At 34.2% G+C, this 23,515-nt stretch overlaps 1 protein-coding gene across 1 annotated transcript in view; it reads left to right on the forward strand.

Moving 5' to 3' along the window:
* LOC140436943 (lysosomal acid phosphatase-like) overlaps positions 1-23,515 on the forward strand; it is a 101,634-nt gene that overhangs the window by 69,113 nt on the left and 9,006 nt on the right. The window contains exon 4 of the mRNA XM_072526122.1: positions 10,066-10,292. Coding sequence (XP_072382223.1) covers positions 10,066-10,292 — 227 coding nt within the window. The remainder of the gene's footprint in view (positions 1-10,065; positions 10,293-23,515) is intronic.

A 23,515-nucleotide genomic window follows, 5' to 3' on the forward strand; every position in this document is an offset into this window, starting at 1 on the left:
GCCTAGCCCTGTCTAACACATTTTTTAAAATTACATTATGAGCCTCAACTGAATCTGCAAATATTAACAAATCATCTATGTATATATTAACACCGTTAATATCCTGAAAGTTCTCAGACAAATATTTTTGGAAAACCTCTGCCGAAATATTAAGACCAAACGGTAAACGTTTGAAAGAATATAACCTAAAGGGTGTTGAAAATGTACAATACTTTGAACTGTTTTCATCTAAAGGTATATTCCAAAATGAATCTTTTAAATCCAAAACACTAAAGTATTTAGCATTTTTTAACTTACAAGCTAGGTCTTCAAGCTTTAGTATTTCAAAATATTCTTTAACAATACACTCATTTAAATATTTAGGATCAAGACAAAGACGCAGACTTCCATTTGGCTTTTCAACAATAACCAAACTATTAACCCATTCAATTGGTCCATCTGCTTTGCATATTATATCTAATTTACACAATCTGTCTAATTTATGTTTTAGTTTATCCTTTTTTTTTTAAAGGTACTTTATGTGGTGGGCTAGAACAAGGAATTGCATTGGCTTTCAACTTAATACAATATTTTTTAGAAAATTTGCCAATTCCGCTAAATACATCATTATACTTTTTTTTTATTGTATAATGGCTTTGGCATAGCCAATTAGCCATACATCATTATACTGATTCATAACATTATTTTTAGGTTTTACAATCTCTGAGCATTCCTGTATACTATTGGATTTCTTAATCAACTTTAGCTGAATACACGTTTCAAGACCAATAATTGGAGTGAAATTATTATTAACAATTACAAATTCCACACTATACTTTTCATTTTGTACTGTAACATTTAATGTTATGTCTCCTAACACATTTATTGATGTACCATTATAAGCATGTAGTTTAACCTTACTTTTACTGTTCAAAACTAGCTGTTGTTCTGACTGTTGACTAACTAATCCAAAGATATTTTCAGGAATGAGATTCACATCAGATCCTGTGTCTAATTTAAAATCAATTAAAACATTTTCAACATGCAATTTATGATACCATGATATGGAGTTTACTGACATTACATCACTGACACTTATCATTTCACAGAAATATTCCTCTTCTGTATCATGCATATTTACTGCTTTTACTTTTTTATCCTTCCGAGTTTTACAAACCAATGAGAAATGGTTATCCCGTCCACACTTTGAACATGTTTTTCCCCATGCTGGACACTTTTTTTTGTCACATTCATGTGATCGTCCACACCATTTACAATCAATAACTTTAATTTTCATTCACTCTTTTTGTGACTTTTCTTTTGAAGACACTTGCTTGATTTTATCAACACTAGACGATGCTGTTTGGCACACCTTCTGGGCTTGTACTTTCTCCAATTCAGCTATTTTAAACAACTTAATAACTTCCTCGAGTGAAACTTTTTCTGTAGTTATTATTTTTTGTTTTGTTTCATTGTCTGCCGATCCAAAAACTAATCTATCTCTGAGTATTTCGTTTCCGTCTGTGAATTCACAATCTCTTGCCAACGTTTGAACATCTATTAAAAAGGATTCAAATGGTTCATCTATTCCTTACATATAAAATATGTGCCTACAATATAAAATATTTTTCTTTGTTGCACACCTCTTGAAACTTATCTAAAACAGCTGCATAGGTCTCTTCATTTTCTTCGAACTTGAAGTTGTTATATGTTCTTAGACCGTCGTCCCCAATACAATTTAGAAGGATCGCTATTTTAATATCATCAGTTTTCGACATCTGCCCTGATGCTCTTAAATAGATATTAATAGATTGTTTAAAAATCTTCCAATTCTCACTCACATTTCCCAACATTTTAAGGGGTTTCGGCAAATTAAATCCAGACATTTTGGCGGACTTGCTCCACGTGTTGCAAACTTTCCACACTAACTTTTATGTTATTTACACAATTTATATCTATATATATATATATATATATATATATATATATATATATATATATATATATATATATATATATATATATATATATAAATAGTTTCACTGACTGTCTTTTATTCTGACTGCAATTGCCTCGAGGTTTGTTTTTAATGGTATTTCTATACTATCAATGTCGTTCTTTATGTATATCGCTACTCCTCCGCTGGCTATTTTAGCATGTTGTCGAATTTTAAAGAAACAATTAAAGTTTTTTAGTTTATGTACAGTGTTGCTTTTAAAATTAGTTTCTTGTAAACATAAAATCATTGGTCTGTATTTTGAAATTAATATTTGCAACATTTCTAAATGGGTGTAATACCCATTTAGATTCTATTGAATTAAACTGCTGAATACTATTTTATGTTAGTATGTGTCTACAGAGGTATCGCTGTCTGCCTCGATATGGAAGTTTGGATCAATTTGTCGAAGAATTTTATTTCTAATTCGGGTGCATCTACTTTTAATTTTTCTGTCATTTAGTTTAGAGTAAATTTTTGTCATAGATCTGTGACTTCATAAATTTCATTGGTATATATTTTTGCGATACTTAGTGGGTCCGAAGATCCTGTACAGTTTTCGAAGAAATCTATTAGTTGTTCATAGTTTAAGGGATAATTGGAATTTTGTTCGTTAAATAATTCTTCTGTTGGTTTCAGCATTTCCTCTAGCGTCTTTATTGGTTTCTTTTCTTGGTTTAATTTAGTCTTTTTGTCTTTGTTTTTTGGTAATTCAAAGAGGTGTTCTGATGAAGGAGTTGGGGACGGTGTAGAACGCTCAGAAACTGTGCGTTTTTGTGGTACTGGATCTGTTTCTATTTGATTAGTTAGGAGTTTTGTACTTGGTGTTTTATGTTGCTCAGTTTGTTCAGTTGGGTTTGATTTTGTTGGATGGTTCTTCTTTAGTCACCTGATTGTTACTATTATCAATAGGGTTCTGACCGACTTCTATATTGTGAGGTATAGAAGTTGTGTCGCCTGATACAGATACTTTTGCTGGATAGTCTTTTGCTAAGTGCTTGGTGTTTTTGCATATTTGGCAAGTCTGGTTATATAAAGATAAGTATATTCTATATGATGTTTCCTCATGAGTAATAACAAAAGGGTAAGGTATGGCTGGTTAAAGGGGATATGTAGGTTTGCCGCCTGAAGCTTAATATATGCTGGAATTCAGGACTTGAAGTCCCTATTCGTAGAAATGATAGGGGTGACAAAAGTTTGACACCAAGTGCTTGCAATTCAAATTCCAAGATTAAGTGTGGAATGGACGGACATACGTTAGAAAGTACTAGTCGTTGTCTGGGGGTGATTAGTCGACGTGCTTGCAAGAATTGTTGATTAATGTTGATTTTTCCGTGGTTGGTAATAAAATCATCGACCAATTTTTCATTTGCTAAGTAAATGCATATTCTGTTGTTGGATAGCCTTGAACAGAAAATAATGTTAATTGGTCGAATTATTAGGCTTAAACTGTGAAGGTAATCTTCAAATTTAGTGTTGTCTATTGCATCAAATACGATTGCTTGGTTTCTTGACGGAAAAACACTAGTAGTTCGTTGTCTGGTAACGGAAGAGTAACTTTTAGGTTGCACAGGTTGTTGATCTGGTACAGAAATAGGTTGAGTTGACGTAGATGATGATGCCATGATGTAAAAATTAATATTTTGTTTGCCAAACTATTAATTATTTGGAGCCATAAAATACTGGCCTATTTATATAGTTGTCGATATTATTTGAAATAAAGGTACCTTACCAATGTTTATCATTAAAATAAAACACTTTCACAAAACGCGTTTTTAACTTTGCAAAAACAGGTAAACGAATAATTAGAATTTAACGTCTTTACTCGTTAGCTGTTCTGATAAGACTCTTTTTGAATATTTGAATATACAGTGTGCAAGATAGTTGTGTATTAGTCATCGATTTGCTATATCTGTAGTTTGTCATCTTGTATATTAGTCCCTTGTGTCATAGTATGTCAAAGGCTTTTCTAACTTGTATACTGGTTGTTGTTGTGTTCGTAGCAGATATATTCGGTTGGTCTTAGTAGATTACTGTTATATACTAGATTGTAATATTATCGTTATATCTACATATAATAAAAAAAGGTCAGAGAAACTTTTTTTTTATTTAGAAAAAACATATAATCCACATCCACCACGCAGGGTTATTAGTGGAGTAACGTACAGAAGAGTTCATTTTATTTACATTAAATAGATGTATATAAACGTAAATCTTTTAAATAATTTATTACATGGTCAGTGTTTATGGTTACAGTGATTTTCAGAATGGTCAATCAGAATATGCTTCACCGTCAATGGAAGAGAACAGTTTCTGCAGGTTGGAGAAGATTCTTTGTTGATTAAGAATTTATGGGTCAGTGCAGTGTGTCCAATTCTTAGTCGATTAGTTATTACTTGGTCCCTTTTATTGGATGGATTATTCAAGATGGTCTTCACAAGGGGATAAATCTCATTCCTGAATCTTTCCAGTACTCTTGCCGTATGTTCATATAGTGGTATTTAATTAGGTTTTTGAGATCGAAGTAAGGGTAATTTTTTTATTTGGTTGTGTATTGTGAGTTTATTCGACTTGTGTTTGGTAGGTTGTCCACTTTCTCATTTCCAGCTATTCCTACATGCGACGGTACCCAGATAAATGCTACTTCTTTTCGAGTTGATTGAATTATATTTATCTCATTTTTTAAAGCCCGAAATATTGGATTTGTAGGGTATATTTGTTTTACACCTAATAGAGCATTTAATGTCTCAGTGATGATGACACATTTATTCTCACTACGCGTTTTGAAGAAAATTAAGGTTTCCAAAATGGCTGTGGTCTCGCCTGTGACGATGCAGCAGTTTGTAGATATGGATATAGTGTGAGTAGTGTATTCACAGTAGTATGCAGCACGGTGTCCGTCATGAGCTTTAGAGGCATCACTGAAAATTTGGAGATAATTAGGATAATAATATATTACTTCGAAGTACAAGTGTTTAATGAAAATCGGATTTGTAGTTGATTTCGGGTATTTTGTGGGGGTTAAGTCAATGGTAAGTGGTTGGATTGTCCATGGAAGAACATTTACACTGACTTGTAGAGATTGATTTAGCTTATCCATATCAAAGTTAGAAGATTTTATTCGTTCTATAAGGGAAGTACTATTTTTAGTTAGTTTTGTAGAACCAATACTGAGATGGCAAATTTGAGAGAATACTAAATGTTGTTTCTGTGCTCCCTGGGTGGGAAGGCACCCAGTGCTAATCTCAAAGCTGTAGATTGTATGCTATTTACTTTTTTTAAAGCAGTTTTGCTTGCAGCACCGTAATATATGCAACCGTAATCTAATTTACTTCTAATAAGTGATTTGTAAAGGTTAATTAATGTTTTACAGTCGGCACCCCAAAATTTATTAGATAATATTTTAAGTATGTTTAACCGGTTTTGGCATGCTTGTAATTTATTAATATGCACATTCCTATTTAATTCTTTATCGAAAGTTAGGCCTAATCGAAGTAAAAACTTACTTCCGTTGACTGCTTTATAGGTAAATCATTTAATGTTAAATTAATTGTATGGTGAGTGATATTTTTACTAAAAATTACGTATTGAGTTTTTTCTGTATAAAAATTGTTGTAATTGTTGTTTGTAATGCCCAGTTTTGAAGTCGATTTAACATAAGTTGTAATATATTTGTTGCCGAAACTAGGTTATTAGATTTGGTGTAAATAACAATATCATCCGCCTAAATGCTAGCTTTAATAGGAATTACATTGATGATGCTATTAAAAGCCACTAAAAATAGGGTTGGGCTTAAAAAGGATCCTTGAGGGATTCCATGATCTAGCATTTTTAGACAACTTGTGATTCCATTTATTCTAACTTGTATAGAACGATTATTAAAAAAATTTTTTATAAAAGCAAGCATGTTACCTTGAATTCCATAATTATTAAGTGTTGCTAAGATAGAGTGTTTCCATGTCCTATCAAAAGCCTGGGTTATGTCAAAGAATATTGCAAGTTCATTATTGAAATAGGATTGATAGGATGCCCAATTAGATTTTTTAATTTCCAGGACTGATATATTGGAAAACCAAGGGGATGAATGTGATCTGATGTTATAGAAATTGGAAAGTGGTTACTATTATATAATGAGTTCAAAGTGTTCCATGACAATGTAGTTGAGAGTGATTGACTACATAAGGATATATTAATGGCGGAGAATGAGCCATTATAAGAATTAAATCTAGTTGGATTCCCTGTATTAGGTAACAATAAATCAGAACAATCAATTAGGTTTTTCAACAAGTTACCGTATTTATCAGTTTTGTGACTTCCCCATGCCGGGTGGTGGCAGTTCATATCTCCTAAAATTAATTTAGGATGTGTAATTTGGTCTATAAGATTATTTAATTCGTGCATATCTAGATTACTAGGGTGTGGTAAATAAATGTTACATATGTTAATATTTTTATGAGAGGTAATAGAGACTGCTACAGTTTCAAGATTAATACTTAGCGCGATCGGTTTAGCTTCCAAATCAGCTCAGGAGAAAATAGCTACTCCACCACCAGCTTTTTTAAAACATTGAAAATTTTTTAAATTTATGTTATTTTGTTTGAAGTGGGTTTCTTGAAGACAAAGAATTAAAGGGGAAAGCTCGCCGATTAGTAGTTTTAACTCTTCATAATAGGTATAAAACCCATTTATGTTCCAATGCACTATAAATGAATTAGTCATCCCTTGATTATCCTTCGACTAGTGATGATTCGTCAGTTTCGTCAGCTGAACAAGGGTTAGGGTTTATTTTTGTCTTTAGTCGGGTGATATTATTTCTTGACCTAGAATTTTGTGTGTACAATAAACAAAATTAAGGATCTGAATTAGTTCCTATGGTTCATTGGGGTAATATTTAGAAGTTAATTCGGGGTTATGATAGTTTAAAACATTTTCCATAAAATCACATATTTCATTGAAATTTAGTATAAATGGAGGTGATCTATTTTCAATTTTATCTTTGGTGGATTCTAGAAGTGAATGACATCTTCGCGGGGGGTTTTAGAAGAGGTTTTGGGTTTCTTTTTTGGTTTATATTAGTTAGGGGTATTAAAAAGGGATGAATCGGTTTTTGGGTTGTCTTGGTTAATTTCAGGAGATGATATGTTATGTCTTTTTAGCTGTTTAGAATTTACTGCATTATTTAAGGTTATTGGTGTATCTGGTGTCGTAGTATTTTTAGTGTTATTTACAGCTGGTGCTGTTGTTTTGAAAGAAGAAGACGAAGTGTTTGGATTATCTTTAGATATGTTTTGGATGAGGTCGGTTTCCGTAGATAGATATATTTTATCATTAGGTTCATTAGGTTTAGATAATGACGAGGTGGTTTGAGTTGAATCTGAAAGGGGAGTTGAAGGGGTATCATTAGGTTCATGAGGTTTAGATAATGATGATGTGGTTTGGGTTGAATCTAAGAGGGTAGTTGAATTAGTTTGGTTTGAAATGTGAACGCCTTCTGATTCTTGGTGACTAATGCTGTTACATTTAGATCAACTGAATCCGTCTATGAAGAGAAATACCCGACAGAAAGTATTATCATAAGTTATGGTAAAAGAGTCAGGAATAGACATATTTTCCGATACTGTGTGAATACCAAGTTTTTGTAATTCTTGTTCAATTATTTCGTTCGGGATTGTAGGGCATGCATTAGATATTAGAAGTCTCTGGGCTGGAGAAATTAATCTTCTTACTTCGATTTAACATCCATTTATTTCGATATATTTATAAGAATCCACAGTGTTTTTTGAAGAGAGGTATATGCATATCCTATTGTTAACAATTTGGAGGCAAAAATTACATTAGTTGGACCCACTAGTGATACAACAGCTACGACGTAATCATGGTTTTTTGTACCTTCAATGCTGGAAATGACTATTGCTTGTTATTTTCTTGGATGTTTAAAATAATTTACGACATCTCAGTAACTGTGTTTAGTGGAGTTGTGTGTAGTTGTGTATTGTATGAAGTCATTTTATTAATTTTCTTGATCAGAAGTTGAGCCGGTCCTGCAAGCAAGCAAGCAATTTAATTAAACCCAGCCTGTGAGAAATGTTCACCCCTAAGAATTACGTTCGGGTGTAACAATTCATTGGAGCGAGGTGTATTAACTCGAGTAAAAACAGGAGTCACTCCACCGCGCTCGAATGCTCCAGACCATCCCTTTCCCCCCTATAGCACTCTGATGCGCGATAGGGGCACAACTATCAGCCAAATGCTCTTCATGTGGAGATCCTGGGTAATAGAACCCCAACATGGTTTCCTAACCGAATTCAAAACTCAGGACAGCGCATTGTCGCTATATTCCTGTTATCTTAATGTGGCTTATCCGCGAACTAAAATTGCCTACTTGGGCCTCAAGTCTCCGCTCTGAGCTAGGCTCAGTTCGGCGACTTGGTGCTCAAGGGGTTGGGCCCTACATGCCCGAGTTTTTAGTGGTTTTGTTAATATTTTTTTGTGGCTTGCGCTGTTTTTTTTTAGTAGTTTTTTGATTTTTTTGGTGGCCGAAGCCGTTTTTTTTTGTTGTTTTTTGGATTTTTTTTTGTAGGATGCCTGAAACATAAAATCAGAATTAGTGCATATTTATATAATAAATTATCTACATAAAATTTACTGGGTCCACGCTGTACGTTGCGATTGTCCACAAGGGTTATGAGCTACGAACTATCTTCATTGTGCGTTGTTGTTGTTTTTTAAAGTGTTTTCTCTCTGGTGTTTTGTTTTCTCTCTGGTGTGATTGTTGATTTTCTCTCTAGTATTATGATTTTATTCTACTATTTGTTGTTTGGGTCTTTTGTGCTTCCATCTGTGGAAAGCGTCGTACCTCAATATCTCTCGCAATATGTGGTTGGGGTGGTTTTCTATCTCCGCGAACTTTGTCCTAGCTTTTTCTTTCATTGTGTCGGTCACTCTGATTTGTTGTAGTTCTCTAAAGAGGAATCTTTCTGCTACGTATCTCGGTACGTTGACTGTTGTTATGTGTCTTAGGCTGTTGTTATGTGCCGCTTGTATTTTCTTTTTTGATGTATTGCATATGTGTCCCCATGCGAGAGATGCATATGTTAGTATAGGAAGAATTATACAATTTATTAATCTTATTTTTGTTTTCAATCTAAGTTTGCTTTTTCTTCCTGCTAGGCCTCTTATTGATGCTCTTGCCATGTTGGCTTTTTGTACTGTAGCTTCTACATGTTTTCTAAATGTTAAGCCTTTGTCCATGATTACTCCGAGGTATTTTGCTTCACTTTTCCACTCGATAGAATTGTCTTGCACAGTTACCTGGTCTTCTGGTTGTTGGTGCCTCTTTTTGAAAAGTACAGCCTGTGTCTTTTCGGAGTTTATAGCGATTTTCCATTTTAAACTCCATTCTTCTATGTCATCTAGCGCTGTTTGTAAGTTGTTTACCGCTATGTCTACATTTCTGTGTTTGGCCGCTATCGCTGTGTCGTCGGCATAGAGGCTTAGTAGTGTACCTGGTGTTCTAGGTATGTCTGCTGTGTATATCGTATACAGTAGAGGTGACAGTACCGCTCCCTGTGGCACTCCAGCCTCCGGGTTCCCGAGTTCGGATAGGACTTGTCCTATCCGGACTCTGAAACTACGATTGCTTAAGTACGAAGAGATTAGTCTTGTCATTGCTCCGCTGTAGCCCTATGGCCGGTCCAAAAAACTGGTCAAGACCCAACTGGAATTTTTGTTATCTCTTTACGTAGGTATTGTTTAAAGGTTATTTTGTTGTTGTTAGAAAAATAATAAGAAAAGAAGTGCTACTCACTTGAGATAATATTGCCAGCACTAACCAATGCACTTAAATTTGTAGTAGAGGTATAAAATAATAAATTATGATTTGTTTTTACCATTTAAAATGACTGTATTTCGGGACAGTTGATAACGTGGTAGATTTGATCGCTATCAGGGCCGAACTCTCGGTGAAATCTATTTTTGTAATATTTTTCATAAGTGTCATAATTATGAATATTAATTATGACATCTATTCACTCCAGTTTCTATTTATTAGATTGTAGGGATTATTTTAAAATTAAATTTATAATTTTTAGAAAGTACGAAGATATTCTTCTAACTCTTCAGAAAGCAACATATCCGTCTTACGAACGTAATTATACGGAACTATTCCAATTTGTTTCCAATAAAACAGGGTGGACAGTATCACTTCCTGAAATAAAGACACTTTATAGCGTTTTGAATTCTTACAATTCCTACAACAGCTCGTTTGTACCCAAATGGATTGAAAAAATAAACTTAGATATTGTGGAAACATTAGCTGGTAAGTAATATTATGTACATTCAACGAATGTCTACACTGTATATACAATATTCAAAATATAATCGATAATGAATAATGGATATATTTTGTTAATATTTTCCGTATTTGATTTCTCTAGCTATATTTGTGCATATTTTTTGTAGGTATATACTTCACATATTTTTTGAACTAGGTCGATTTTGATAGTTTATCTAGACTTTGAAGAATAGTACCCTGCATATTGTTGTTTTACTAGTGGTATATACTAGTGGTATATAGCAATCGTCATCTATCTATTTCTCTTATGTCTATTTATATTTCCTGGTACAGTGGTCGTTTAAGAGAGAACTTAAGAAAATTAAAGCAACTAATCTGCATTTTACGTTATTTTTTACATATTACATACAGTTTTAATTAATTGTAATTTTAATTTATTAGACACATTAATAAACACAATCACATCAATTTAAGAACAAGATGAATTCTGTTTTTAAACACATTGTACCTATAATAAAATTTTTATTTTTTTTTTAATCAAAAATTAACGATTGCCTCATGATTTTTAATTTATTTTTACAAAGTTTAGAATTACACTTTATTAAAGCTAAGAATTATTTGTGGATATGTAAAAAATTGTTCACATGAATAAAACTTTTTCTAAATATCTGAGATTTGCGTAGGCTTCAAATAGTGTTGATATATTTAACACTAAAAAAACCACTGATTCTTCTTTCTCAGGTACAAACTAGGAATAGTTATATTTAGTTCTTGTATTTCTTCAATATAATAGTTAATAGTCAATTTTCCATTTTCTATTGGCATATCACTATCCATCAAGGCGAATTATTCTAAATCCTCTAATGCATCTTTGGTAGTGGGAAATAGCTTTGCAAGTGGAATATTATCCTCTTTAAAACCATCTGCATCTATATTACACATAAATCTATCTTTAGCAAAGCTTTTTTTAATTGTCATTAGGGAAACATTATGACAAGTCACTGTAACCATTATCATGACAGGCGTTGATGTTTTTCTCTATTTCTTGAAGAAAAAAATCATGGTATATACAAGTTAAAAGCCTCTTAATAAAATAGCTTCTATATATCAATATAAAATTCTGAATAATACCTTGCTAAGAGGCTAACATTAAAATGTCGAGGATTTTTGTTTTTGCCTATGATAACTGATTCCTCCTCTTCACCTTCCATTTACGCGGAACCAAATTGTAATTCGTTATATTGCAATTTGTTATTTCAGGACACCTGTCATTTTTCAATGCATTGTTCTTGTTAATAGCCTGTGATAGTAGATATAGTAGTCTTGCTCTCTCTAATATCACGATAAAAAAATGTCCACTATTACGCGTCAAGCTGATAAATCAATAAGCAGAACGCAAAATTAGTTAACACATAACAGTTTAAAATTGAATTGAATGTTAAAACCAGATCTTAAAAGGTTAAGAAATAAATTTTATGGGTCCGTCTACCATTAAGGATTTTGTACCCTATTTATATTTCTCGAGAATGGTCAAATTTTATTGCCCTTTATTGAGGGTGATTTTATAATTGATTGGTACTAGGAGATTTCGATAATGGATGCTCGCGGTCGTTTAAGGGAATGGTCGGTAAAAAGAGATATAAAAATAACGGAGATTTCCATTTCTAATGACCGGGAATTCAGAATCGATTCGGGAGTAATCTCTTACAGTGGTTTCACTGTATATATGCATTTTCATCAAATGTGTTTAAAATATTATGAGAGATACTAGTTTAAAATGCATATACTTCTTATATCAACTCGTATGCATAACCCTGTAATGGCCTGTAATAATACACAATAGGTTGGATCAAGTATTCACCATCGGTCAAATAATTCCTGAAAAAGAAAAATTCGTAAAATAAAGGATAATACATCAAGTTTTTAAAATACAACTTGTTAGTTTTGGCTAGTGAGACGATGTTTCGAAGCAATGAATTGAGTCACAGAACTGTTTCAATGTTTCGATACATTAAACATTAAACGTTTACTGTCTCGAAACATCGAGTCAGTATGTGTCATATCTGATAATGATACTTAATTATTCATTTAAAAATGGTAATGAAAATCTATACTACCGAGGAAAAAAACCTAATTAAATAAAATCAGACTAAACATATCTAACTTACACCTAAAACAATAAATTTGTGCTTAGCAAGCTGAAATCTCTAATCGTTCAACAATCCTCGTAACAATACTTTAACAATAACATTGCTGTCACGTGCCTTACAGAAAATGAATCTGCACGAAATATTGTATCTTTGCATAGCGACCGACAATGAATTGTTATGATATGAAACATATTATGAAGTTACAGTATCGGGTAAAATGTGTCAATTGTTTCAATGTTTCGAATCATCACAGTGAGTTAATTCAAATGATTCGAAACATTCAAATGAGTCATTTCGCCCATCACTTGAAGTTATCTCAATTCTAGAGAATATATCGTGCCTATGTATCTTACATAAACTGACATTTTTTACTAATCTTTTAATATTCCTAATTACGTGGTTAAAATAGTTAAAAGTTTGTATAAAAAATTAAGCAATCGTGATATTGTAAACATATACTTACCATCGGTCAAATAATTTCTGAAAAAGCCAACTTTGTAAAATGAAGGAGAACACGACATCAAATTTTAAAACTACAGCTTATCGAACATCAAGAAATATAACGTCCTATTTATCTTACATTTAATGACTTTTCTTTGACCAATTTCTATTAATATCCCGAATCACCTGAATAAAATAGGTCGTATGAAAATAATGCAGCAATCGTGATATTGTAAACATTTTTCCGTTATTAACTTTAAAACGCTTAAATTCAGTTAAAAAATCAATCTCTTTATTATTCTATATAATTATTCTCTATATCTTCCGACCAGGGAAGAAAGAAAAGCTGAAAAAATCTTATACAGGTTTTCGAATGTTGTGAAAGGTATATGAGGGATAGCTGATGACGTGATGACAAATCCTTGAACACGTAAAGCTCATTTCGCGTTGTTTTTTGTAAACAATGATAAAAAGTAAAAACATAATTTTTTGCCTATAAAACGTTTATGCATTTTAGAAAAAAATGTTTTAAGTAAAAATTTTAAAAAGTTCTTGAATTTTCGAGTTTGTAAATTAAAATACATAAATAAGTGAACGCGATAACTGCAAAAACCCTTTTTTGTAGTAATTCATAACTGTTAAAAACTTCCTTACATAATGACAAGTAATATAACCGCTTGAAATTATAGCAAGTAATGAGTTATTTATCCAAATCTCAGCTAGATCGACCAAATTGTTTATAAGTTATTCAATTTGTTTATCTCTTAAAGCAATTTTTTTAAATATCTGCACTTGATCAAACAGTGATTCTATAGATATTTGACAGACCGCAATCGATTCTTTGAGGCTTAAATTTTAACACATGAAAAAAATTTTATATAGAACATTTTAACAAAATTTTAATTATAAAAACCGTTTGAAATGGGGCTAATTTTTAGTTTATAAACATTAATAATAACTTTAATATTTGTTATGTCACCCAGTCGTAAGTACGCTTACTGAAAATATGGTAAAGAAACACAATCTTTAGAAAAACAAAGAACCTCCTGTGATCAATAGAATGAAGATAGTATTTTTCTCTTAAAATCATATTTCCATTGTTTATTAATATTAAGAGCTGAAAATTAAACAGATTTTAAACAAAGATCTATCTTTAATTTTCCATTATATAGATGGAATATACCGAGAAGGAGTAAAGGTATAACCTGTTAAAGTGATGGTTCTCGTAAAATAGCGCCTGTCCTAGTTCCGTTGTTTTTAATAGAACTTCAAATTGGAGCTTCAATTTGCAATTTCTCGATTTTTATGGCACGCAGGACCTTGATTTTTCTTAAATTGCAGTATCTAAAAAATAATAAGAATTGTGCTATTTGCATCTCCCGGAAAAAAATTTTCCATAAAAAAAATTCATGGGGTTTTAACCTTTTACGCCGCGCCGTCTCTCTATTACTCCAGTCGTCAGAAACGAAAATGCCACTGAACCTCACCACTTTTACCCCTGGGCTTCCTCCTATAACCCCCCTCGCAGGGGGGTAAAAACGGAAGAAAAGCGATTTACCACGAATCTTTACACCGTAGAAAAAAATGTTTGAAATAAAAAATGTAGCTGGGATAATTTTAAATAAAAATGTTGGTAAGGATTTTTTGTGTAGAATGAACCGTTCTCTTAGAAACAACGCTTGAAGCGACCGTCGATTTTGCATGCCAGTTAATCACGCGAAATCAATGTTCAATAAAATGTATATCAACTCGACGATAAAAATTCGATATCTTTTGATACACGTGACCTATTGACAAAAATCAAGATGCGTTTTAAAGCTAAAGAGTTAAGCTTTCATATGCAGTTTTTGTATTTTGCCGCAGATATATAACCAAATAAACTCAGCTTTTATACAGTTGTTAAATAAATAAACGTGGCCCGATGTTTGTCATTTTTTATGATTCTCACGAGATCAATACAATCTATCCCTTTCATTGACTGGCCACTATAAAGTTTCAATTACTAGAGTCTAACCTTTAAAACCTATTGTACGAAATTTTAGTTTTGAGTTTTGGCAACAAATGTGAGGCATTTGAAATACGCTTAAAGAACGCTGGATTTAAATTTTCACACATCAAACGATCTTAAACATTTAAAACTTTTTTTTCAATTACACTAGTACGTTTTTTAAAAGAACAAAGCTTTTGCAATAAACTACAACCAAAACTTTCTTCTTGGAGGCATTTCCCGTGACGTATGATCGTTTATAATGTCAAACATTAAATTCTGCGTTTTTTATTCATATCTCAAATGCCTTATATTTGTTACCACAACTCAATATTGAAGTTTAATGTCATATGTTTTAACGATTGATCTCTAGAAATGAAAATTTTACTACAAGTGGTCAATGAAAGTGATTAATGTTATTGATCTCACGAAAATCGTAAAAAATGGCAAAAATGGCGCCACGTTAATTTATTTTACACCTTTTTAAAAACCGAGTTTATCCTCGGCAAAATACAAAAACTGCATACAGAAGTTGGACTCTTTGCCTTTAACACTCATCTTTTTGTCGATAAGACATTTGGATTCGTTTGGATGGGTTTTTCTAACACAACGGTTCATGCTAGATAAAAAATGTTTATAAACATGTTTGTTTAAAATTATCTCAGCTACATTTTTTATTTGAAACATTTTTACATGTGTACAGATTCTTGGTAAATCGATTTTTTTGCGTTTTTACCCCCCTGCGAGGGGGTTTTAGGAGAAAGCTCGGGGATAAAAGTGGTAAACTTTTTTGCATCTTTTTTGTGGTCCCAAAATTATTATTCTCTGCAAAATTCTGCTTGTTCGTATGATCTTTAGGGGTCAAATCTCTGACGACTGTACTATATATGCTGTCCATAATTGGATCATAAAGTATAGATATTTACTTAAATTCTACTCAATTTTTAGGTCTTAATAGTAATGAACAAACAAATATAGAAGTTATTATAAATGTTTATAAGCTAAAAAGTAAGTCCTTCTTCAAACATTTTTTTTAATAACAATTTTAATATGTTATTTTTTTTAATCATCATCATAACTGGTTTGACAATCCGTTGTGGATCTTGGCCTGCTCACAAAGAAGTTGACACTCCTGTCGATTCCTGGTAACTTCCCTCCATATTGTGACCCTTAGAATCTGTAGGTCTTCTTCCACATCATCAATCCTTCTTCTTTTTGGTCGTCCTCTACTTCTTCTGCCCTCCGATTTTGAAAATGTTAATCTCTTCGTGTATTCGCGATCTGACATCCTAGCAATGTGTCCAGCCCAACTATGTCTCTGCTCTTTAACGAATTTCACTATATTTGGATCGGTGTATAACTAATATAGTTCAAAGTAGTATCTTCGACGCCATAGCTTATTTTCATTTACGGCCCCAAAAATCTTTCTAAGAATTTTTCTCTCAAAAACACCAAGAAATCTTTCATTATTATTATGAGATAAGGTCCACGTTTCAGCCCCATATATCAAAACTGGTCTTATTAAGGTCTTGTATATATTGAACTTTACTGCACGTTTTATATTTTTATTTTTTAAATGTTTCTGTAGACCGCGAACCGTTCTGTTTGCTATTGCTACGCGTCTTTTATGCATTCAACTTTGGCATTAAAGTCTACTGCTATTATGTTGATGTCATTTTTTGGGCACTCATCGTACTCTCGCTAGTAAAGTGCCTCATAAAACATGTCTTTTTCATCATCCTTCTTTTCTTCCGTTGAAGCGTGGATGCTAATAATGGTAATATTAGCGAACTTCCCTTAAGTCTTATTCGACATATCCTAGGATCAATTACTTTGAAATCAATTACAGTATGTTTGACCTTGCTACTTACAATAAATCCGGTACCAAATTCGTGCCGGGTGGGATGTTGTAACGTTATAAATGTCACATCTTTATTAATTTATATTTAAATAATTATTTTATTTTAATTTCCTTATTAATTTATTAATTTTTTTGCCTTCTGTTTCCTTTTTACTATTTTTTTTAAAGTAGTTGGCGCCCTCTTTCTCTTTTTTTCCGGTATAATAAATAATATTCGCCCTCTCTCTTTTTTTCTGGTAGACTAAATGTTCTGTTCTATGTTGAAAGAAGAGCTAATTCCATCATAGGCATACGTCCTATGTCATCTGAGAAAACTTCATTTTAGTCTCCCTACTTTATGTCCCTATCAACTTTTCTAAACGTGGTGGGATTATTTTTTGTCAGTAATCGAAATTTATAAAAGAAGGTAGGAATTATTATAAGCTTCATTTTATGGTCTGCAGAATTCTCTTGGATTTATTGGCTGTATAGAAGATTTTATTTACTTTATGGAATATTTCTGAATATTTTATGGAATAACTGCAGCTGTCGGGAGGACCTAACCACTTAATTGGGAGCCCACACAAGTATAATATGGAATAACTGCAGCTGTCAGGAGGACCTAACCATCTAATTGGGAGGCCACCCGATTACCCATCGGTGCCATAAGTATCGTCCAAATTTATTTACTGTAAAGCATTGGCAGGGTTGATTATTTCTTATTTTTAATAAATATGATTAGTTAAATAATTGTTTTATTTGCTATCAGCTAAAGGTTCATGGTTTAATTCATAGTTTAAGACAAGACGAATTCATACTTGAGAGACTGAGTTAGACGAAGCATAGACGATAAGCTCCCATGGTTGATTGAGTCTTATCGTTCCAATGTCCACTGTAGTAAATATTGCAGTTATTTTTTTCCAGGATGTCTGAGCTAGTCCACCTCATTTCCTGTAAAACAATGATATCTGTTTTGGCTTTATTCATTTTTTGTATGAGCAAAGACTGATAAAGGCCAATTACTTACGGACCACCCTGTATATACAGGGTGGTCCGTAATAAGTAATTCTACAAAAAGAAACAGTAGATTCTACACTTTAAAATATTACGATTTAAGCCAAATTGCTTTAATAAAATGTTGATATTAAGAAAGATATAATGTGTTAAAATGCAAATTTAAAATTTTATTTTTCGCTGTAACTTTCATGTTTGTAAACATTTATGTATAAAAATTTACAACTAGGTACTTTTAAATATCAGAAATTATAATTTGATGCACACTTTGATGTAGCTAATAGAGGGCGCTCATATGTCACATATGTGGCATAAATTTGCACTTAACTTTTTTGCTCTGTAACTTACCTGTATTTGCGATAAAAAATATTAAAGATACATTATTTTAACAAAAAAAAGGTATACCTGTTAATAACTTCAATACTCAACAGTTTTCGAGATAATCGCATTTTACAAATCAGCTGCGTAATTCTGATTTAAGGCAATTACTCCAGGCAACGCAGGAAAAATAGCCAAAAACATTAATACTTCTAAATTTTGGTATAAAATACCTTTAACTAAAGTTAATAGTTAACGAAATATTAAATAAAATAAATATATCAGCAGGATAATTAATAACTGGATTTAACAAAATAACAGAATAATAGGATTTTAGATCAAACATTTTACGTTTTATGTTAAATTAAAGTCATAATCAAAACATTTTGTTTACAAATCAAATTAAGAAATAGTTAAACTAAATAACATAACTTTTTGTCAAAGTAAATGTTCGATATGTCCACCATTTTCTTTAATTCATTTGTCAATATATTCCATAATGGATCATCTCATATTAAATAGCATCATTGGTTCTAAAGAAACTGCTGCAGTATTTATTTCTTCCCATAGTTGGTTGCGAATGTTTATGGTATTCTTATAAACACGTTGATTTAATGTGCCCCATACAACCAACTCAAGCGGATTAAATTCTGGGCTACGTGATGGCTACAATGTATAATGGATGAATATATTCTTTTGGCTACATATCCAAATCTTATGGTATATTGTGGAACTACATCTTATTTGTCGTAGAGGTTCAATAAAGTATTAAACTGTAATGTATCTCGTTCATTGGTTACTTATATACCTACACACGGAATAACGTATCGATGACATTACTTATTTATATGATTACGTTAGAGCTTACGAGTAACTATAATTACATCTCGAATAAATGGACTATAATGATTTTTACTAACGAACTAATATTATGCTGAACTAAATTGCTTGTGTGTTTACTGTGTAATGAATAATAAGTATTTTTTGGGATTTTTTATGAATTAAATAATATCAATATCTCACCACATTGCCAAGGAATATGACTACCACGACCAATTCAACTTTCAGAAAAGTTGTATTTAACTATATTCTCACTGCCTTCTCTACAGAACGTGGAGGTATACCATCTTGCATAAACCACATATTTTGCGTTTTTAGCATTTTACAATATAGAAAAAGTAATAAAACGTCAGTATAGAAACTTAAGAAGCGATAGAAAAGGGAAATTGTAAACATAATGACGGCCAACGTCTGAATACGGACACAGCACCTAAATAAGAAGATGAAGAATCTTTTTTCAATAAGACATTTAGCTTATTCGTCTTCCGGGTTTGGACCGTGTCATTTGTGAGTGACCCAAAAGTGGGTTCATCTCGACGTTTCGCTACAATTGTATGTAGCTTCTTCAGGAGAACAAAAAAGAAAGAAAAAAGAAGAAGAAAAAGAAACAAAAGACAAGAAGATGGGTAGTTAGCAACGGTAACTCAGTTACTCAACGCAACCAGAGGCGAATACTAACTACCAAGATGGGCATTTGGTCACAGTAACTCAACTACTCAACGCAGCCAGAGGTGAAAACCAAATGCCAGGACAGGGATTCACGTCCAACAGCTCAGAACACTAACGCGTCGAGAGGCAGGGAGTGAATCCGACGATTACTCCGCTACCGCTCTATTTATAGTCGCGGTGACCTGTCGTGTCGGGACGTATCGGCACACTCCGTGGCGCGAACGTCAAGAAGCGCGCGCTGGCCAATCATGTGGTTGCATCGTGGTAGCGGGACCGGACGGCGGCTCTAGACTGGGATTCCAGATGGGAGACAAGTAGTATCCTTCCTCTCGATTGATATTATGTGGATTTTTTCGGATCTCTAGAGATTCGCGGATTTTCCTGGAATAAAAGAAGGGGCTCTTAGAAATGATATGAGTTTTTTCGAACAATATGGAATGACCGGTTTCTTGGCAGTGTTCTGCAACTGCAGAATGGGAGAAAAGACCTGATCGAATGCATCTTTGATGCTCTTGAATCCGAGTTTTGACGGAACGACCAGTTTCGCCAATATACACTTGTCCACATGAACAAGGAATAGAATAGACACCACAGGAAGATAGGGGCGGTAATGGGTCCTTAGGAGAGGGTAGATATTGTGAGATTTTCTTGGGTGGTCGAAAAGTAGTCCTGATACCTTCCTTGCGAAGAATTTTGCCAATCCTATCAGTGACACTTCGAATATACGGAAGAAAAGCCACAGGAGTATTACCCGAAGATTCTGAATTTGTCGTCCTAGGGTGTAAAGGGGGATGTAGATGTCGGTGTGTAATATTTTGAATTGTGGACTTGGAGTAACCGTTGGCGACAAGGGTTTTTTGCAGATGGCCAAGTTCTTCTCTAAGGTTGTCAGGTTCAGAAATCGAAATGGCCCGATGGATGAGAGAGTTGATCACAGAATTCTTTTGGGCAGGATGGTGGTGGGATGAAGCATGTAGGTAACGATTCGTGTGAGTCTTTTTTCTATAAACAGAGTGACCCAATCGGCCATTGGGCTTGGAGGTGACTAACACATCGAGAAAGGGAAGGGACCGATTATTTTCTACTTCCATTGTGAATTTTATACTCGGATGTTGTGAGTTAAGATGATCTAGGAAGGGAGAAAGGGTATGTTGACCATGGGGCCAGATGATAAATGTATCATCAACGTAGCGGAACCAGACCTTTGGTTTTAAGGGGTAAGATTCTAGGGCTAAAGACTCAAAGGCTTCCATGAAAATGTCAGCAATGACAGGGGAAAGGGGAGAACCCATTGGTGTTCCAGATATTTGTTTGTAGAAATTGCCTCTAAAAGAAAAATATGTTGAAAGGAGGCATTTTTCCGCAAGATCTGCCAAAACCAAAGACTTGTTATCATTGGTCAAGTGATCTCGCAGAACAACTAGAGAGTCATGTATGGGGATATTAGTAAATAGGGATGATACATCGAAACTGACGAGAATGTCTTGGGGATCGACCGTGAGGGAGGAGATTAAGGTGATGAAATGTGTGGAATTTCGGACATAAGAAGAGGTACGACCAGTATAGGTCTTAAACTGATTCGACAAGTACTTTGCGAGTTTGTAGGTAGGAGAGTTAATCGTAGTCACAATGGGACGAAGAGGTACGTTGTCTTTATGGATTTTGGGAAGACCGTAAATTCTGGGGCAGATGGAGTTTTTCGGAACTATGGACTTCTTAACATCATCGGAAAGATCGGATTGTTTGATGGCATGGGAAATTTCGCGTTCGACTCTAGGAGTGGGGTCTCGAGAAATTGTGTTATAACAGGATGTATCCCTAAGTAAGTCGTTTACTTTCTCTATGTAGGAAGGAGTATCCAGGATGACTGTGGCATTACCTTTGTCTGCAGGAAGGATTATTATCTCAGAAAGAGAACGGAGATTTTTGAGAGCTATGAATTCCTCACGAGATATATTGGAAGTAGGGATTTTGGCTGTATCAAGACATTTAGCGACGTCAAAGCGGATACGGTCGGCTGGAATTTTAGGAATTGTGCGGAGTGCCGCTTCCACATTTGAAACTATTTCTTCGGTAGGAATTCTGGAAGGAGTGATAGCAAAATTAAGACCTTTAGATAGAAGACTGCTTTCTGCACTTGTTAATTGGTGAGAAGAAAGATTAACGACGGTGTTATTAAGAGGTGAAAGAGAAGTAGAAGTGGTGGAATGTGGTTTTTTCTTAGATACAAGGGATTGGAATTTCTTTTTGTGAGTTTCGTTGCTTAGAAGAAGGATTTTATCGGCTTGATGATAGGAAATGCGGTCTAAAAGTGACCAATCATCGACACTAAGAATACTGGAAAGTTCAAGATGCAGCTTAAAAAGTTTTTGGGATTGAAAATTAAGGGTTTTTCGAATATGTTGAATCCGTTCACGAAGTAGAGATAGGCTGGCTCGATGTAGAATTCGGGAAGAAGATGAAGAGGAAATGTGATGTTTTAGAACAAGAAAATTGGGAACCAAGTTATTATCACGACATCTAGAGAGGAAGGTGAGCGAAGAAAGTAGAGATGAAACTTTAGAGCGAAGATTGGAGAACTCTGAGGTTTTGCGGAATATAACCTCCCCGTAGAGGTTGGTCAAATGAAATCGTAGGCTTCCACGGCCAGAGTCAGAATTATAGTTTATTCGTCTTCCGGGTTTGGACCGTGTCATTTGTGAGTGACCCAAAAGTGGGTTCATCTCGACGTTTCGCTACAATTGTATGTAGCTTCTTCAGGAGAACAAAAAAGAAAGAAAAAAGAAGAAGAAAAAGAAACAAAAGACAAGAAGATGGGTAGTTAGCAACGGTAACTCAGTTACTCAACGCAACCAGAGGCGAATACTAACTACCAAGATGGGCATTTGGTCACAGTAACTCAACTACTCAACGCAGCCAGAGGTGAAAACCAAATGCCAGGACAGGGATTCACGTCCAACAGCTCAGAACACTAACGCGTCGAGAGGCAGGGAGTGAATCCGACGATTACTCCGCTACCGCTCTATTTATAGTCGCGGTGACCTGTCGTGTCGGGACGTATCGGCACACTCCGTGGCGCGAACGTCAAGAAGCGCGCGCTGGCCAATCATGTGGTTGCATCGTGGTAGCGGGACCGGACGGCGGCTCTAGACTGGGATTCCAGATGGGAGACAAGTAGTATCCTTCCTCTCGATTGATATTATGTGGATTTTTTCGGATCTCTAGAGATTCGCGGATTTTCCTGGAATAAAAGAAGGGGCTCTTAGAAATGATATGAGTTTTTTCGAACAATATGGAATGACCGGTTTCTTGGCAGTGTTCTGCAACTGCAGAATGGGAGAAAAGACCTGATCGAATGCATCTTTGATGCTCTTGAATCCGAGTTTTGACGGAACGACCAGTTTCGCCAATATACACTTGTCCACATGAACAAGGAATAGAATAGACACCACAGGAAGATAGGGGCGGTAATGGGTCCTTAGGAGAGGGTAGATATTGTGAGATTTTCTTGGGTGGTCGAAAAGTAGTCCTGATACCTTCCTTGCGAAGAATTTTGCCAATCCTATCAGTGACACTTCGAATATACGGAAGAAAAGCCACAGGAGTATTACCCGAAGATTCTGAATTTGTCGTCCTAGGGTGTAAAGGGGGATGTAGATGTCGGTGTGTAATATTTTGAATTGTGGACTTGGAGTAACCGTTGGCGACAAGGGTTTTTTGCAGATGGCCAAGTTCTTCTCTAAGGTTGTCAGGTTCAGAAATCGAAATGGCCCGATGGATGAGAGAGTTGATCACAGAATTCTTTTGGGCAGGATGGTGGTGGGATGAAGCATGTAGGTAACGATTCGTGTGAGTCTTTTTTCTATAAACAGAGTGACCCAATCGGCCATTGGGCTTGGAGGTGACTAACACATCGAGAAAGGGAAGGGACCGATTATTTTCTACTTCCATTGTGAATTTTATACTCGGATGTTGTGAGTTAAGATGA

The sequence above is a fragment of the Diabrotica undecimpunctata genome, chromosome 3 (assembly GCF_040954645.1).
Source record: "Diabrotica undecimpunctata isolate CICGRU chromosome 3, icDiaUnde3, whole genome shotgun sequence".
Taxonomy (NCBI): Eukaryota; Metazoa; Arthropoda; class Insecta; order Coleoptera; family Chrysomelidae; genus Diabrotica; species Diabrotica undecimpunctata.